Source organism: Archocentrus centrarchus, unplaced genomic scaffold, assembly GCF_007364275.1.
Source record: "Archocentrus centrarchus isolate MPI-CPG fArcCen1 unplaced genomic scaffold, fArcCen1 scaffold_121_ctg1, whole genome shotgun sequence".
Lineage (NCBI taxonomy): Eukaryota > Metazoa > Chordata > Actinopteri > Cichliformes > Cichlidae > Archocentrus > Archocentrus centrarchus.
In genome coordinates, this window is record NW_022060167.1 from 44,220 (window position 1) to 58,911 (window position 14,692).

General features: G+C 39.2%; 1 protein-coding gene and 1 long non-coding RNA gene across 2 annotated transcripts in view; both read right to left on the reverse strand.

Moving 5' to 3' along the window:
* Positions 1-1,152, reverse strand: part of LOC115775412 (2-oxoglutarate-dependent dioxygenase htyE-like) — a 9,301-nt gene extending 8,149 nt beyond the window's left edge. The window contains exons 1-3 of the mRNA XM_030722950.1: positions 1,000-1,152; positions 793-917; positions 651-717 (exon numbers count right to left, since the gene is read on the reverse strand). Coding sequence (XP_030578810.1) covers positions 651-717; positions 793-917; positions 1,000-1,152 — 345 coding nt within the window. The remainder of the gene's footprint in view (positions 1-650; positions 718-792; positions 918-999) is intronic.
* A 2,252-nt stretch (positions 1,153-3,404) lies between these two features.
* LOC115775413 (uncharacterized) lies at positions 3,405-12,872 on the reverse strand. The gene is made up of 4 exons (XR_004019315.1): positions 12,771-12,872; positions 12,217-12,331; positions 3,740-3,900; positions 3,405-3,662 (listed from the first exon to the last, which is right to left on the reverse strand). It is a non-coding gene; the product is annotated as an uncharacterized LOC115775413 (long non-coding RNA).
* Positions 12,873-14,692: the final 1,820 nt, after the last annotated feature.

The window sequence follows — 14,692 nt, forward strand, 5'->3', positions numbered from 1 at the left end:
TAGAAACTGATATTAGCTCACACAGAGCTCTCTCTCACACACACACCTCTCTTCACTTTGCTGCACAAAGTCTAAACCTGCACCGCACTGTAGCAATGTTTATCACTTTATGAACATGGAATCAGATCAGACCTTTTCAGCTCACCAAGGAAAACTGGAGTATTTACAATATAGCATCTCCTTGTCATATTTGTCTCCATGTCTCCATGAGGTGTCCCGTGCTGTTCTGGGCAGGATCTGGTTGGTTGGACCCTCTGTCGTTGGGGCTGGTCCAGACTGTGAACGTGTATTGATGAGACGATTTATATGTTTACTGCATCTGCGCCATCTGTTTCCAGGAATAACGGTCTTCGTGGAGCTTCTTGATTGGAAGAGTGAATTTTGACACAACTATGCAGAAATTTCTACTTATTTTCTCGAGATTTTGACTTAACTCGAAATGTGAGTTGTGGATGGCTTTTTTTTTTTTTTTTCCCAGTGGCGGAAACAAGCTTCCACCAAACTTTCTCTAAAGTACGAGAAAATGAATAACTTGTACTTTAACCCGCTAAATGTAACCTTATGGCATCAAATAGTTATGCCGGAGCCAAAACCTCCTGAGGTGAATTGTAAAAATAAATCAAATACATAAAGAATTAAAACTGAGTTACTATGTCAGGGCGCAGCGAGGAATTGTTGAAAGACTCCTTTAGGTCTCCAGGTCGACGTGGATTCAACCTGAAGAGAGATGATCCGAGTTTAAAATCTCTAGATGTGTGCAGATAAGTAAAGTATGAAATGTTTGCTTCCTACCTCTCCGTCTCCAGTGACACCCATCCGTGGTTTGGACTGTTTGAGAAACTGCTCCTGCTGAAGGGTTGTTTCAGCTCCTCTGGCTGCAGGAAGAATTTCTTGGATATGTCCATAACATCGTCCACCTATCCAAATACACCAGAAGAAAAAGATGCATCACACTTTAAGTTCCTCGATATTAATTTGATTCAGTCTAACGGGCCTCACCTCCTCCTGAGTGATCCCCGTGTTCTTCAGAAACACAAAACCAACTTCTGTAAAGGCTGATTTCAACTCTTTGCTTAAACTCTGCAGCTGCTCGTCAGGGACATCTTTGTCACTCAGACTGTAATCGCCGAAGTCCACCACTGGGATCTCCATCGTGAAAACCAAAGTTAAAGTATCTCCAATAAACACTCTGAGCTGAACGTGTTGCAATTGCAAACAACCAAATGACACTGCGCCATTAACCGAAGTGTGGAGTGAAATGTGAACACACACACACACACGCGCGCACACACACACACACACACACGCACACACACACACGCACACATGCACACACACACACACACACACACACAGACACTCACATGCACACGCACACACACACACTGTATTTGTGAGTTTGTGTATCTGCTTCTGTTTTTTTGTCTTTCAGGAGCTGTTTGTTTTTGAGTGTGTTTTTTGTCAGCAGCAGCTGATGATCCAGTGTGTTTCATTTGTCCTCTATCATCTTTTTTCCCTACTCTTTCACCCCATTTTCCCCCTTTCTCTTGCTTTCTGTCCCTTTTCTTTTTCCATCCTTAAAAAATAAATAAAATTGAATATGGCCTGATAGCGTTCACTTCTTGAGTTTTTTTTTTAAGTCAGTAAGGTCCAGTTTCACTTTCTAAAGTTTTGGTCAGTTGTCTTCTCTCAGCCTCGTATTTCTGACGGTGCAATAAAACGTGTTCTTGTTATGTGGCGTGAGCCGTACTCAGGAAAAGGGCTCAAAAGCAGACACGGAAGAGACAGACACTTAAAAGTTAAAGGAGCTTTATTTACAAACAGCATAATCACCCGATAAGCACGGATAAATAATTAACCATTGAAGGGAGCACGGGAATAGAAGGGACGGGATCTGTGGGCAGGTTCAGCTTGCTGGGCTGATTCTACAGAGAGGGGACAGGAGAGTTAGGAACTGTGGTCCAATGAAGGAAATTCTGGTGGTGACAGAAAAAGGGAAAAAGCTTACTTGGTGAGGCGTGGGAAGTCGGTTGGGGAGGAAGGTAAAATGCAGAGCGCTGGTGAGGGTCCGACGTCGCTCGGTTTTTAGGAGGGCAGGCAGATGGATGCATGACAGTGGAGGAGTGATTCATTCATTCAGTTCACTGAAAAAGGAAAAAATAATAAATAAAGACAAAGTCCAAACACGAAGGAAAACTGCTGGCTTTCATTTTCGGCCTTATTATGCCCTTTATCTCTATCCTGATGAAACTAATAACCAGATCAGCTGAAAGACTTTTTGTGGCCTCCATTGCAGTCCTATCTGCCATTTCATTTCTTCTAACTCATAATGAGCTGGTATCAATAACAAAGGTGACCATAAGCTCCATCATACTGACTCTGTAATGTGCTGAATGGTTGAGCTGCAAACTGGCCAATGATGAACTGTAATCTGAACATATTAATGCTCTTAATTCAAGATTCACGATTCAAGATTCAAAGAATTTTATTGTCATGTACACCGCAAAACACTGTGGTTATGCTGAGCAATGAAATTCTTGCGACTGCCTTACACACAATTGAAATGAGCAACTAAGTTAAAATAAAATGTAAGAACAAGTATATGGATTTATTGGAAACTTTGGATTTAATGGGGTTGGAATTTTCGGCCAAAAGGAACATGGAGACCCTTAAAAATGTTACCAACACCAGCTGCCTCTCTTGGCAGCATTTTGAGGATGACAGACTCCACTTTCTCTGCAGGAAGACAGCTCATAACTTTTTAACAGTCTCTCCCTGTACTGATGCTCCTGTATCATTTTCTCTAATCAATAATCACAGTGCAATCTACACCACAGCTCAAAAGTTTGACGTCAATTAGAAACATTTAGTTCTCTGAATGAAATTTGGTTTTATGTTGAGTAACACTAAACCAACCATTAATGTCAAGAAACATAATTGTTTAATTTTAACAAGGATCCTAAATTCTGAATACCTTTGAATGGAATATCTACTAATATCCAGATTTTGAGAGCAGTTTCATTTAATCTCTCCTGTGTTCCAGTGGTACATTGTGGTACATAATGCAAGTTTTTCCTGTTAAAGTCCAGCTTATCAGTCAGAAAACCTTTTTCCAAACACATTAGCACAGACCAACACAACTGGTCAAAGAAACAACACATTTACACATTAGTGTGTGGATCATCCCATTTCTAACGCCAATAAACAAGTTTGCACTTTTCTGTAAAGGGTGTGACACACCCAGTTGTAGAAAACATTCAGTTATATCAGTTTGACACATTCCACAGTTTGATTTCTGACTATATGAATCCTTCAACAAGTTTTTGAATTGTTTCTTTCCTCCACTTTGAGTAAAATTGTCACGACTTGGAGAAGGAGGGGACACAGACAGCGCTTAAAAGATGACAATTTGATTTATTGATTGTGCAGAATTGAATGAGAGTTTCCTGAAGGGGTTTGGCGAGCGCAGGCTGGGCGGTGGCTGATGGCGTGAGGTTTGCCAAGGGGAATCCAGAGAGAGTGAGCAGTGGCTGGGGTGATGTGAGAGCAGGCTGGCGAGACTCCGGCAAGGGGGTAGCAAGGCAGTGTTGACAAGTGGCGTTAGGAGACGAGAGGGCGAGGCGGCAACAGGGAAAACACACGCAGGAACTTCCACAGCGGATCTAGGCCAAGGCGCGAAAAGCAGGTAAGTCAAAGCACAGATGAGCAGAGAATCAATATAGAAGCGGCCAACACTGACGGTGACTTAGTCAATGATCCAGCGAAGGCTGAAGGTCTGCTGTCAGCTTAAGAAGTCTGCGTGATTACCCAACGCGGCACAGGTGTGGAGCAGCACTGCTGAGTACCTGCCCAAGAAGGAGGAGTCTCAAGAGGTAGCTGCCGCGAGGTCCATCAGCCAGTCTCCAAACACGCCCACATCATGGAGAAGGACAGAGGAAAAACACAACACATCCACACAACACACACCAAAAACCCTCTAGTAGTGACAGAAATAAACCTACAAAGCTGATGCTCCAGACCTCAAACTAACCTAACATAATGCTGCTTTTGACCCACAAAATACTTTGGAGCTCTGCTTGTTGGTAAGAAGATGCTTGTAATCATATATTAGCCATCTGACATGATCAATTTGCATTAAGTACCACAATGTGACACTAAAACACAGGAGTGAGTGATGCTAAAAATGGGCTTCTGCATGTGTGTGTAGAGATTCACGTAAACATCACAAGTGATTTATGCTCAATGATTTTGTTAAGAAACACCTGTGAAAAGATTAGTGACAAAGCTCATGTAATGTGACATTAAAGCCAATTTCCTGTTAAAATCCTGGACGTTTCTAAGTGACCCCAAAGATTTGAGCTGTAGTGTGTATTGTATGCATGTATGTGATGAGGATTTTGTTTCAAAGATCAGAATTTTTGAACTCTGTCTTTCAACAAAACCTGAGTTGAAGTGTTTGAAGGCTGATAGCAAACTGTCCCTAACAAGTCCACTTTATTGCATGCTCATTTTCTGTGATTAGTGGTGCATAGGTGTTTAAAAAGTGCAAGGTTTTGATGCTTATTAATCTGTCATGCTTATTAGTGGCTCATGGTTGCTTAAAGCCTATGTCTGTACTTGACCACAGAGGCAGAGCATCATTCAATCCTGCCAGCTGCCTCTCTTGGCAGCATTTTGAGGATGACAGACTCCACTTTCTCTGCAGGAAGACAGCTCATAACTTTTTAACAGTCTCTCCCTGTACTGATGCTCCTGTATCATCTGCTCTAATCAATAATCACAGTGCAATCTACACCACAGCTCAAAGTTTGACGTCAATTAGAAACATTTAGTTCTCTGAATGAAATTTGGTTTTATGTTGAGTAACACTAAACCAACCATTAATGTCAAGAAACATAATTGTTTAATTTTAACAAGGATCCTATATTCTGAATACCTTTGAATGGAATATCTACTAATATCCAGATTTTGAGAGCAGTTTCATTTAATCTCTCCTGTGTTCCAGTGGTACATTGTGGTACATAATGCAAGTTTTTCCTGTTAAAGTCCAGCTTATCGGTCAGAAAACCTTTTTCCAAACACATTAGCACAGACCAACACAACTGTAGTGGTCAAAGAAACAACACATTTACACATTTTTTTTTTTTCTCCTTTATTTCTTTTTCCATTTGTATATTGTTTTAATGTTTGTCAATGTGTTGTCTTTTACTACTATTGTATATTCATGACGTTTTCTGTTGTTTGTCCTTCTGCCTAGGGACTACAGATGCAAATTAGCAAATATGCTATAATCTGGCTCATTTACAATCTGTACTAAGTATTGATTGTTTTATTAATGTGCATTGTCCCAAATAAATAAAAAAAAATAAAAAATAAAAATACATTTATGTGGATCATCCCATTTCTAATGCCAATAAACAAGTTTGCACTTTTCTGTAAAGGGTGTGACACACCCAGTTGTAGAAAACATTCAATTTTTGTCAGTTTGACACATTCCACAGTTTGATTTCTGACTATATGAATCCTTCAACAAGTTTTTGAATTGTTTCTTTCCTCCACTTTGAGTAAAATAAACCTACAAAGCTGATGCTCCAGACCTCAAACTAACCTAATGTAATGCTGCTTTTGACCCACAAAATACTTTGGAGCTCTGCTTGTTGGTAAGAAGATGTTTGTAATCATATATTAGCCATCTGGCATGATCAATTTGCATTAAGTACCACAATGTGACACTAAAACACAGGAGTGAGTGATGCTAAAAATGGGCTTCTGCATGTGTGTGTAGAGATTCGCGTAAACATCACAAGTGATTTATGCTCAATGATTTTGTATAGAAACACCTGTGAAAAGATTAGTGACAAAGCTCATGTAATGTGACATTAAAGCCAATTTCCTGTTAAAATCCTGGACGTTTCTAAGTGACCCCAAAGATTTGAGCTGTAGTGTGTATTGTATGCATGTATGTGATGAAGATTTTGTTTCAAAGATCAGAATTTTTGAACTCTGTCTTTCAACAAAACCTGAGTTGAAGTGTTTGAAGGCTGATAGCAAACTGTCCCTAACAAGTCCACTTTATTGCATGCTCATTTTCTGTGATTAGTGGTGCATAGGTGTTTAAAAAGTGCAAGGTTTTGATGCTTATAAATCTGTCATGCTTATTAGTGGCTCATGGTTGCTTAAAGCCTATGTCTGTACTTGACCACAGAGGCAGAGCATCATTCAATCCTGCCAGCTGCCTCTCTTGGCAGCATTTTGAGGATGACAGACTCCACTTTCTCTGCAGGAAGACAGCTCATAACTTTTTAACAGTCTCTCCCTGTACTGATGCTCCTGTATCATCTGCTCTAATCAATAATCACAGTGCAATCTACACCACAGCTCAAAAGTTTGACGTCAATTAGAAACATTTAGTTCTCTGAATGAAATTTGGTTTTATGTTGAGTAACACTAAACCAACCATTAATGTCAAGAAATATAATTGTTTAATTTTAACACTGATCCTAAATTCTGAATACCTTTGAATGGAATATCTACTAATATCCAGATTTTGAGAGCAGTTTCATTTAATCTCTCCTGTGTTCCAGTGGTACATTGTGGTACATAATGCAAGTTTTTCCTGTTAAAGTCCAGCTTATCAGTCAGAAAACCTTTTTCCAAACACATTAGCACAGACCAACACAACTGTAGTGGTCAAAGAAACAACACATTTACTCATTTGTGTGGATCATCCCATTTCTAATGCCAATAAACAAGTTTGCACTTTTCTGTAAAGGGTGTGACACACCCAGTTGTAGAAAACATTCAGTTTTGTCAGTTTGACACATTCCACAGTTTGATTTCTGACTATATGAATCCTTCAACAAGTTTTTGAATTGTTTCTTTCCTCCACTTTGAGTAAAATAAACCTACAAAGCTGATGCTCCAGACCTCAAACTAACCTAATGTAATGCTGCTTTTGACCCACAAAATACTTTGGAGCTCTGCTTGTTGGTAAGAAGATGTTTGTAATCATATATTAGCCATCTGGCATGATCAATTTGCATTAAGTACCACAATGTGACACTAAAACACAGGAGTGAGTGATGCTAAAAATGGGCTTCTGCATGTGTGTGTAGAGATTCACTTAAACATCACAAGTGATTTATGCTCAATGATTTTGTTAAGAAACACCTGTGAAAAGATTAGTGACAAAGCTCATGTAATGTGACATTAAAGCCAATTTCCTGTTAAAATCCTGGACATTTCTAAGTGACCCCAAAGATTTGAGCAGTAGTGTGTATTGTATGCATGTATGTGATGAGGATTTTGTTTCAAAGATCAGAATTTTTGAACTCTGTCTTTCAACAAAACCTGAGTTGAAGTGTTTGAAGGCTGATAGCAAACTGTCCCTAACAAGTCCACTTTATTGCATGCTCATTTTCTGTGATTAGTGGTGCATAGGTGTTTAAAAAGTGCGCGTTGTTGATGCTTATTAATCTGTCATGCTTATTAGTGGCTCATGGTTGCTTAAAGCCTATGTCTGTACTTGACCACAGAGGCAGAGCATCATTCAATCCTGCCAGCTGCCTCTCTTGGCAGCATTTTGAGGATGACAGACTCCACTTTCTCTGCAGGAAGACAGCTCATAACTTTTTAACAGTCTCTCCCTGTACTGATGCTCCTGTATCATCTGCTCTAATCAATAATCACAGTGCAATCTACACCACAGCTCAAAAGTTTGACGTCAATTAGAAACATTTAGTTCTCTGAATAAAATTTGGTTTTATGTTGAGTAACACTAAACCAACCATTAATGTCAAGAAACATAATTGTTTAATTTTAACAAGGATCCTAAATTCTGAATACCTTTGAATGGAATATCTACTAATATCCAGATTTTGAGAGCAGTTTCATTTAATCTCTCCTGTGTTCCAGTGGTACATTGTGGTACATAATGCAAGTTTTTCCTGTTAAAGTCCAGCTTATCAGTCAGAAAACCTTTTTCCAAACACATTAGCACAGACCAACACAACTGTAGTGGTCAAAGAAACAACACATTTACTCATTTGTGTGGATCATCCCATTTCTAACGCCAATAAACAAGTTTGCACTTTTCTGTAAAGGGTGTGACACACCCAGTTGTAGAAAACATTCAGTTTTTGTCAGTTTGACACATTCCACAGTTTGATTTCTGACTATATGAATCCTTCAACAAGTTTTTGAATTGTTTCTTTCCTCCACTTTGAGTAAAATAAACCTACAAAGCTGATGCTCCAGACCTCAAACTAACCTAATGTAATGCTGCTTTTGACCCACAAAATACGTTTGAGCTCTGCTTGTTGGTAAGAAGATGTTTGTAATCATATATTAGCCATCTGGCATGATCAATTTGCATTAAGTACCACAATGTGACACTAAAACACAGGAGTGAGTGATGCTAAAAATGGGCTTCTGCATGTGTGTGTAGAGATTCACGTAAACATCACAAGTGATTTATGCTCAATGATTTTGTTAAGAAACACCTGTGAAAAGATTAGTGACAAAGCTCATGTAATGTGACATTAAAGCCAATTTCCTGTTAAAATCCTGGACATTTCTAAGTGACCCCAAAGATTTGAGCTGTAGTGTGTATTGTATGCATGAATGTGATGAAGATTTTGTTTCAAAGATCAGAATTTTTGAACTCTGTCTTTCAACAAAACCTGAATTGAAGTGTTTGAAGGCTGATAGCAAACTGTCCCTAACAAGTCCACTTTATTGCATGCTCATTTTCTGTGATTAGTGGTGCATAGGTGTTTAAAAAGTGCAAGGATTTGATGCTTATTAATCTGTCATGCTTATTAGTGGCTCATGGTTGCTTAAAGCCTATGTCTGTACTTGACCACAGAGGCAGAGCATCATTCAATCCTGCCAGCTGCCTCTCTTGGCAGCATTTTGAGGATGACAGACTCCACTTTCTCTGCAGGAAGACAGCTCATAACTTTTTAACAGTCTCTCCCTGTACTGATGCTCCTGTATCATCTGCTCTAATCAATAATCACAGTGCAATCTACACCACAGCTCAAAAGTTTGAAGTCAATTAGAAACATTTAGTTCTCTGAATGAAATTTGGTTTTATGTTGAGTAACACTAAACCAACCATTAATGTCAAGAAATATAATTGTTTAATTTTAACACTGATCCTAAATTCTGAATACCTTTGAATGGAATATCTACTAATATCCAGATTTTGAGAGCAGTTTCATTTAATCTCTCCTGTGTTCCAGTGGTACATTGTGGTACATAATGCAAGTTTTTCCTGTTAAAGTCCAGCTTATCAGTCAGAAAACCTTTTTCCAAACACATTAGCACAGACCAACACAACTGTAGTGGTCAAAGAAACAACACATTTACTCATTTGTGTGGATCATCCCATTTCTAACGCCAATAAACAAGTTTGCACTTTTCTGTAAAGGGTGTGACACACCCAGTTGTAGAAAACATTCAGTTTTTGTCAGTTTGACACATTCCACAGTTTGATTTCTGACTATATGAATCCTTCAACAAGTTTTTGAATTGTTTCTTTCCTCCACTTTGAGTAAAATAAACCTACAAAGCTGATGCTCCAGACCTCAAACTAACCTAATGTAATGCTGCTTTTGACCCACAAAATACTATGGAGTTCTGCTTGTTGGTAAGAAGATGTTTGTAATCATATATTAGCCATCTGGCATGATCAATTTGCATTAAGTACCACAATGTGACACTAAAACACAGGAGTGAGTGATGCTAAAAATGGGCTTCTGCATGTGTGTGTAGAGATTCACGTAAACATCACAAGTGATTTATGCTCAATGATTTTGTTAAGAAACACCTGTGAAAAGATTAGTGACAAAGCTCATGTAATGTGACATTAAAGCCAATTTCCTGTTAAAATCCTGGACATTTCTAAGTGACCCCAAAGATTTGAGCTGTAGTGTGTATTGTATGCATGTATGTGATGAAGATTTTGTTTCAAAGATCAGAATTTTTGAACTCTGTCTTTCAACAAAACCTGAGTTGAAGTGTTTGAAGGCTGATAGCAAACTGTCCCTAACAAGTCCACTTTATTGCATGCTCATTTTCTGTGATTAGTGGTGCATAGGTGTTTAAAAAGTGCACGCTGTTGATGCTTATTAATCTGTCATGCTTATGAGTGGCTCATGGTTGCTTAAAGCCTATGTCTGTACTTGACCACAGAGGCAGAGCATCATTCAATCCTGCCAGCTGCCTCTCTTGGCAGCATTTTGAGGATGACAGACTCCACTTTCTCTGCAGGAAGACAGCTCATAACTTTTTAACAGTCTCTCCCTGTACTGATGCTCCTGTATCATCTGCTCTAATCAATAATCACAGTGCAATCTACACCACAGCTCAAAAGTTTGACGTCAATTAGAAACATTTAGTTCTCTGAATGAAATTTGGTTTTATGTTGAGTAACACTAAACCAACCATTAATGTCAAGAAACATAATTGTTTAATTTTAACACTGATCCTAAATTCTGAATACCTTTGAATGGAATATCTACTAATATCCAGATTTTGAGAGCAGTTTCATTTAATCTCTCCTGTGTTCCAGTGGTACATTGTGGTACATAATGCAAGTTTTTCCTGTTAAAGTCCAGCTTATCAGTCAGAAAACCTTTTTCCAAACACATTAGCACAGACCAACACAACTGTAGTGGTCAAAGAAACAACACATTTACTCATTTGTGTGGATCATCCCATTTCTAATGCCAATAAACAAGTTTGCACTTTTCTGTAAAGGGTGTGACACACCCAGTTGTAGAAAACATTCAGTTTATGTCAGTTTGACACATTCCACAGTTTGATTTCTGACTATATGAATCCTTCAACAAGTTTTTGAATTGTTTCTTTCCTCCACTTTGAGTAAAATAAACCTACAAAGCTGATGCTCCAGACCTCAAACTAACCTAATGTAATGCTGCTTTTGACCCACAAAATACTTTGGAGCTCTGCTTGTTGGTAAGAAGATGTTTGTAATCATATATTAGCCATCTGGCATGATCAATTTGCATTAAGTACCACAATGTGACACTAAAACACAGGAGTGAGTGATGCTAAAAATGGGCTTCTGCATGTGTGTGTAGAGATTCACGTAAACATCACAAGTGATTTATGCTCAATGATTTTGTTAAGAAACACCTGTGAAAAGATTAGTGACAAAGCTCATGTAATGTGACATTAAAGCCAATTTCCTGTTAAAATCCTGGACATTTCTAAGTGACCCCAAAGATTTGAGCTGTAGTGTGTATTGTATGCATGTATGTGATGAAGATTTTGTTTCAAAGATCAGAATTTTTGAACTCTGTCTTTCAACAAAACCTGAGTTGAAGTGTTTGAAGGCTGATAGCAAACTGTCCCTAACAAGTCCACTTTATTGCATGCTCATTTTCTGTGATTAGTGGTGCATAGGTGTTTAAAAAGTGCATGCTGTTGATGCTTATTAATCTGTCATGCTTATGAGTGGCTCATGGTTGCTTAAAGCCTATGTCTGTACTTGACCACAGAGGCAGAGCATCATTCAATCCTGCCAGCTGCCTCTCTTGGCAGCATTTTGAGGATGACAGACTCCACTTTCTCTGCAGGAAGACAGCTCATAACTTTTTAACAGTCTCTCCCTGTACTGATGCTCCTGTATCATCTGCTCTAATCAATAATCACAGTGCAATCTACACCACAGCTCAAAAGTTTGAGGTCAATTAGAAACATTTAGTTCTCTGAATGAAATTTGGTTTTATGTTGAGTAACACTAAACCAACCATTAATGTCAAGAAACATAATTGTTTAATTTTAACAAGGATCCTATATTCTGAATACCTTTGAATGGAATATCTACTAATATCCAGATTTTGAGAGCAGTTTCATTTAATCTCTCCTGTGTTCCAGTGGTACATTGTGGTACATAATGCAAGTTTTTCCTGTTAAAGTCCAGCTTATCAGTCAGAAAACCTTTTTCCAAACACATTAGCACAGACCAACACAACTGTAGTGGTCAAAGAAACAACACATTTACACACTAGTGTGTATCATTATTTAAACCTAGGAAGTTCAAACTCCAGACCCCGAAGTAAGTAAATCTAATGCGTTTTTTGAGCAGCACAGTAGTTTTCAGCTCTGCTAATGTACTTAATCAAAGATGTTTCTAATGGTAGATTAGCCTCTTGACTTTAGTGTGTCATGTATTTCTGTACTTACAGTTTGTCGTACTTCATACACAGTTACCTCTGCTCCACCTTTCTGCTGGCTTGTCTCTACTCATCCTGCACCTTCATGTCTCCTATCCTCTGAAACACCACTGGCTTGTTTTTGCCTTGAGTTGTAATATAAGAAATTACAAAGATTAGGCAAATCAGGAAACGTTTTCATGACTTAAATGCTCTTAAAGACTTCAATCTTACCGTCCTGTAGCCCTTTGAGGCCTATAATAGAACAAGTCCGCCAGACCACATCGTTACAGTTATACATACTGTAGTACCATCGTGTGGAATATTTCAACTCACTATACATCAATAGTACTTTCATAACCCTAATTATAACAATATTATGAACAGGGGCACAGCTATATACTTTCTGAGGTGTTTAGGACACATTTTTAGGCGGCCCAGGCCCCTGTCCACCAAACCCAAACCCACACACAACGCACCTTCTCAAGGTTTACCGTGTTCATATGTGCAGATCTCACTTATTCATGGACTTATATAATACAAGACTTCTATTAAATACTTTTACAGGCTTTTGGAATAACTTACCGACTGTCTTTAATCCATTTTGAAAAGCCTTTTTTCTTCCAAACAACATTTTAATCCGTCTCCGTCGTCCGTTTTCCGTTTTCTGTTTTGTTTGTTTTTTTGTTGTCAGGTGATAGCACGATTCTAAGGAAAATTGTCGTTATGTAGCGTTCTCGAACGCGCCTTTGGTGTGTGTGTGTGTGTGTGTGTGTGTGTGTGGAAAAGGGGTGGGGGGCAGGAGGAGGGGATGTGCTGGGGCAGAGGGGCGCCTAATTAGCGCCGTGATTGTGTTATTGATCATATCATTTACACAGCTGTTAAATGCAGAGAATGCGACTGGAGAATTAATTTCCCCGTATCGCTTTGCCCCCCTGTGCGTCGCCCCTATGCATTGCATATAGTGCATACCCACTTTTTGCGCCACTGTGTATGAAGGTAACCCTTAGTAAAAAAGTAGCTAAAGAGTGCACTACCCTACAAAGAAATTGAAAACCATTTTCTGTATCTACATATTATGCTGGATACAAAAAACCATAGCTGTACACGCTAATGCACGTTTTGTTGTTAGTGCTTTCTACGTGACTTTTGCGAACCCGTTAGAGGAAGGACTCTGTGACACGTTTAATATTTGTACACTTGTAACAATACTAATTTAATGAGTAGGCCACTTGCTGACTGACTGCGTGTGTCAGCCTGAATTCAGGTAGTTTGGGCACGCATGCGCATCGGCAGTGCTCCAGGTGACCTGGTCGTCCGTCAGTTTTGGTTATTCGTGGGAGAAGCTACGAAACAGAAAAGTGTCAGAAAGGAGCTGTCCCTGTGAGGCAGAGAGGAGGGAAAGGAGAAGATTAGAGGAAGAAAAAAGACAAGGGTATGTTTCATGAGTAATTACAAGTTTAGTTTGTAACAGCTACAAACGTACTTAGCTATCGCTAGCCGCCTAATTATGGTATTTATCATGATGCTGTGTCCAAAACAACCTGTCGGCCTGTGTCAGCGTCCTCAGTGTGTTACTAGTTAATATACGTTTAGCTTGGATCTTATCATCATGGTCCTGGGTTTATGACCCAGAGGTCATAATTTTAGGACATTCATTTTTCAATTTATATTGTTAATGTTACTGTTTGATTCCTAGTTTATTGTGTTTTTGCAGTTTTGAATTTTTGTCTTATTCTGCTAATTCCTGGTCGGTTTCATTGTTTCTATCCTCAGGCTTCTTAGTTTTCTGAGATCTGTTCTTGGCTGTTGTTCACTTTCTATTTAATCCGGTTTCAGTTCTCAGCCTTCCTGTGTTCCCGGTTCTGTTTTGGTGTTTCATTGTTTCTGGTTTGTTCTCCTGTTAAGTGGATTCAGTCCTGGTCTCTGTTCGTTGTTCTGTAATTTAAGTCCTCCTCTTGTCTAGTTATGATCTTGTGCTCTAGTGTAGGTGTTGTACTCCCTCAGTGTGTCTGCTTCCCTGTGTCGTCGAAGTCAGTATTTGTTTCCATGTCTACTTCCTGTTTTACTTTGTATCATATTCAGTTTTACTCCCCTTGTCTTGTTCCACTGGTGTGTCCTCTCTCCCTGATCACCTCGTGTGTGTATCATCTGTGTCCTCCTGTTCTTGGTCACATTGTGTCACTTAGGTGTGTTTCCTGGTTCAGAGTTTCCCTGAGTATTCCTAGTTGTTGACCTATTAGCTCCAGGTGAGCGTTCTGGTTTCCTTGTATCTGATGTGCATCCAGAAACCAAGTTGTGTATTTCTGGGTTCATGCTTTGCCTCCTGAGTCCTGTGTTTGGGTCCTTATCCTGCCTGCCACACTGTAGAATCATGACTCTTATATGTCAGAGTTGTTCAATAGTTACAAGGTTCAGTGGATGGGACAAGCTAGCTGGGCATACCTTGGTTTTATTCAGACAGAACTGCATTTGTGAGCTGTGGTGGTTTATCCTGGTTCAGTCAC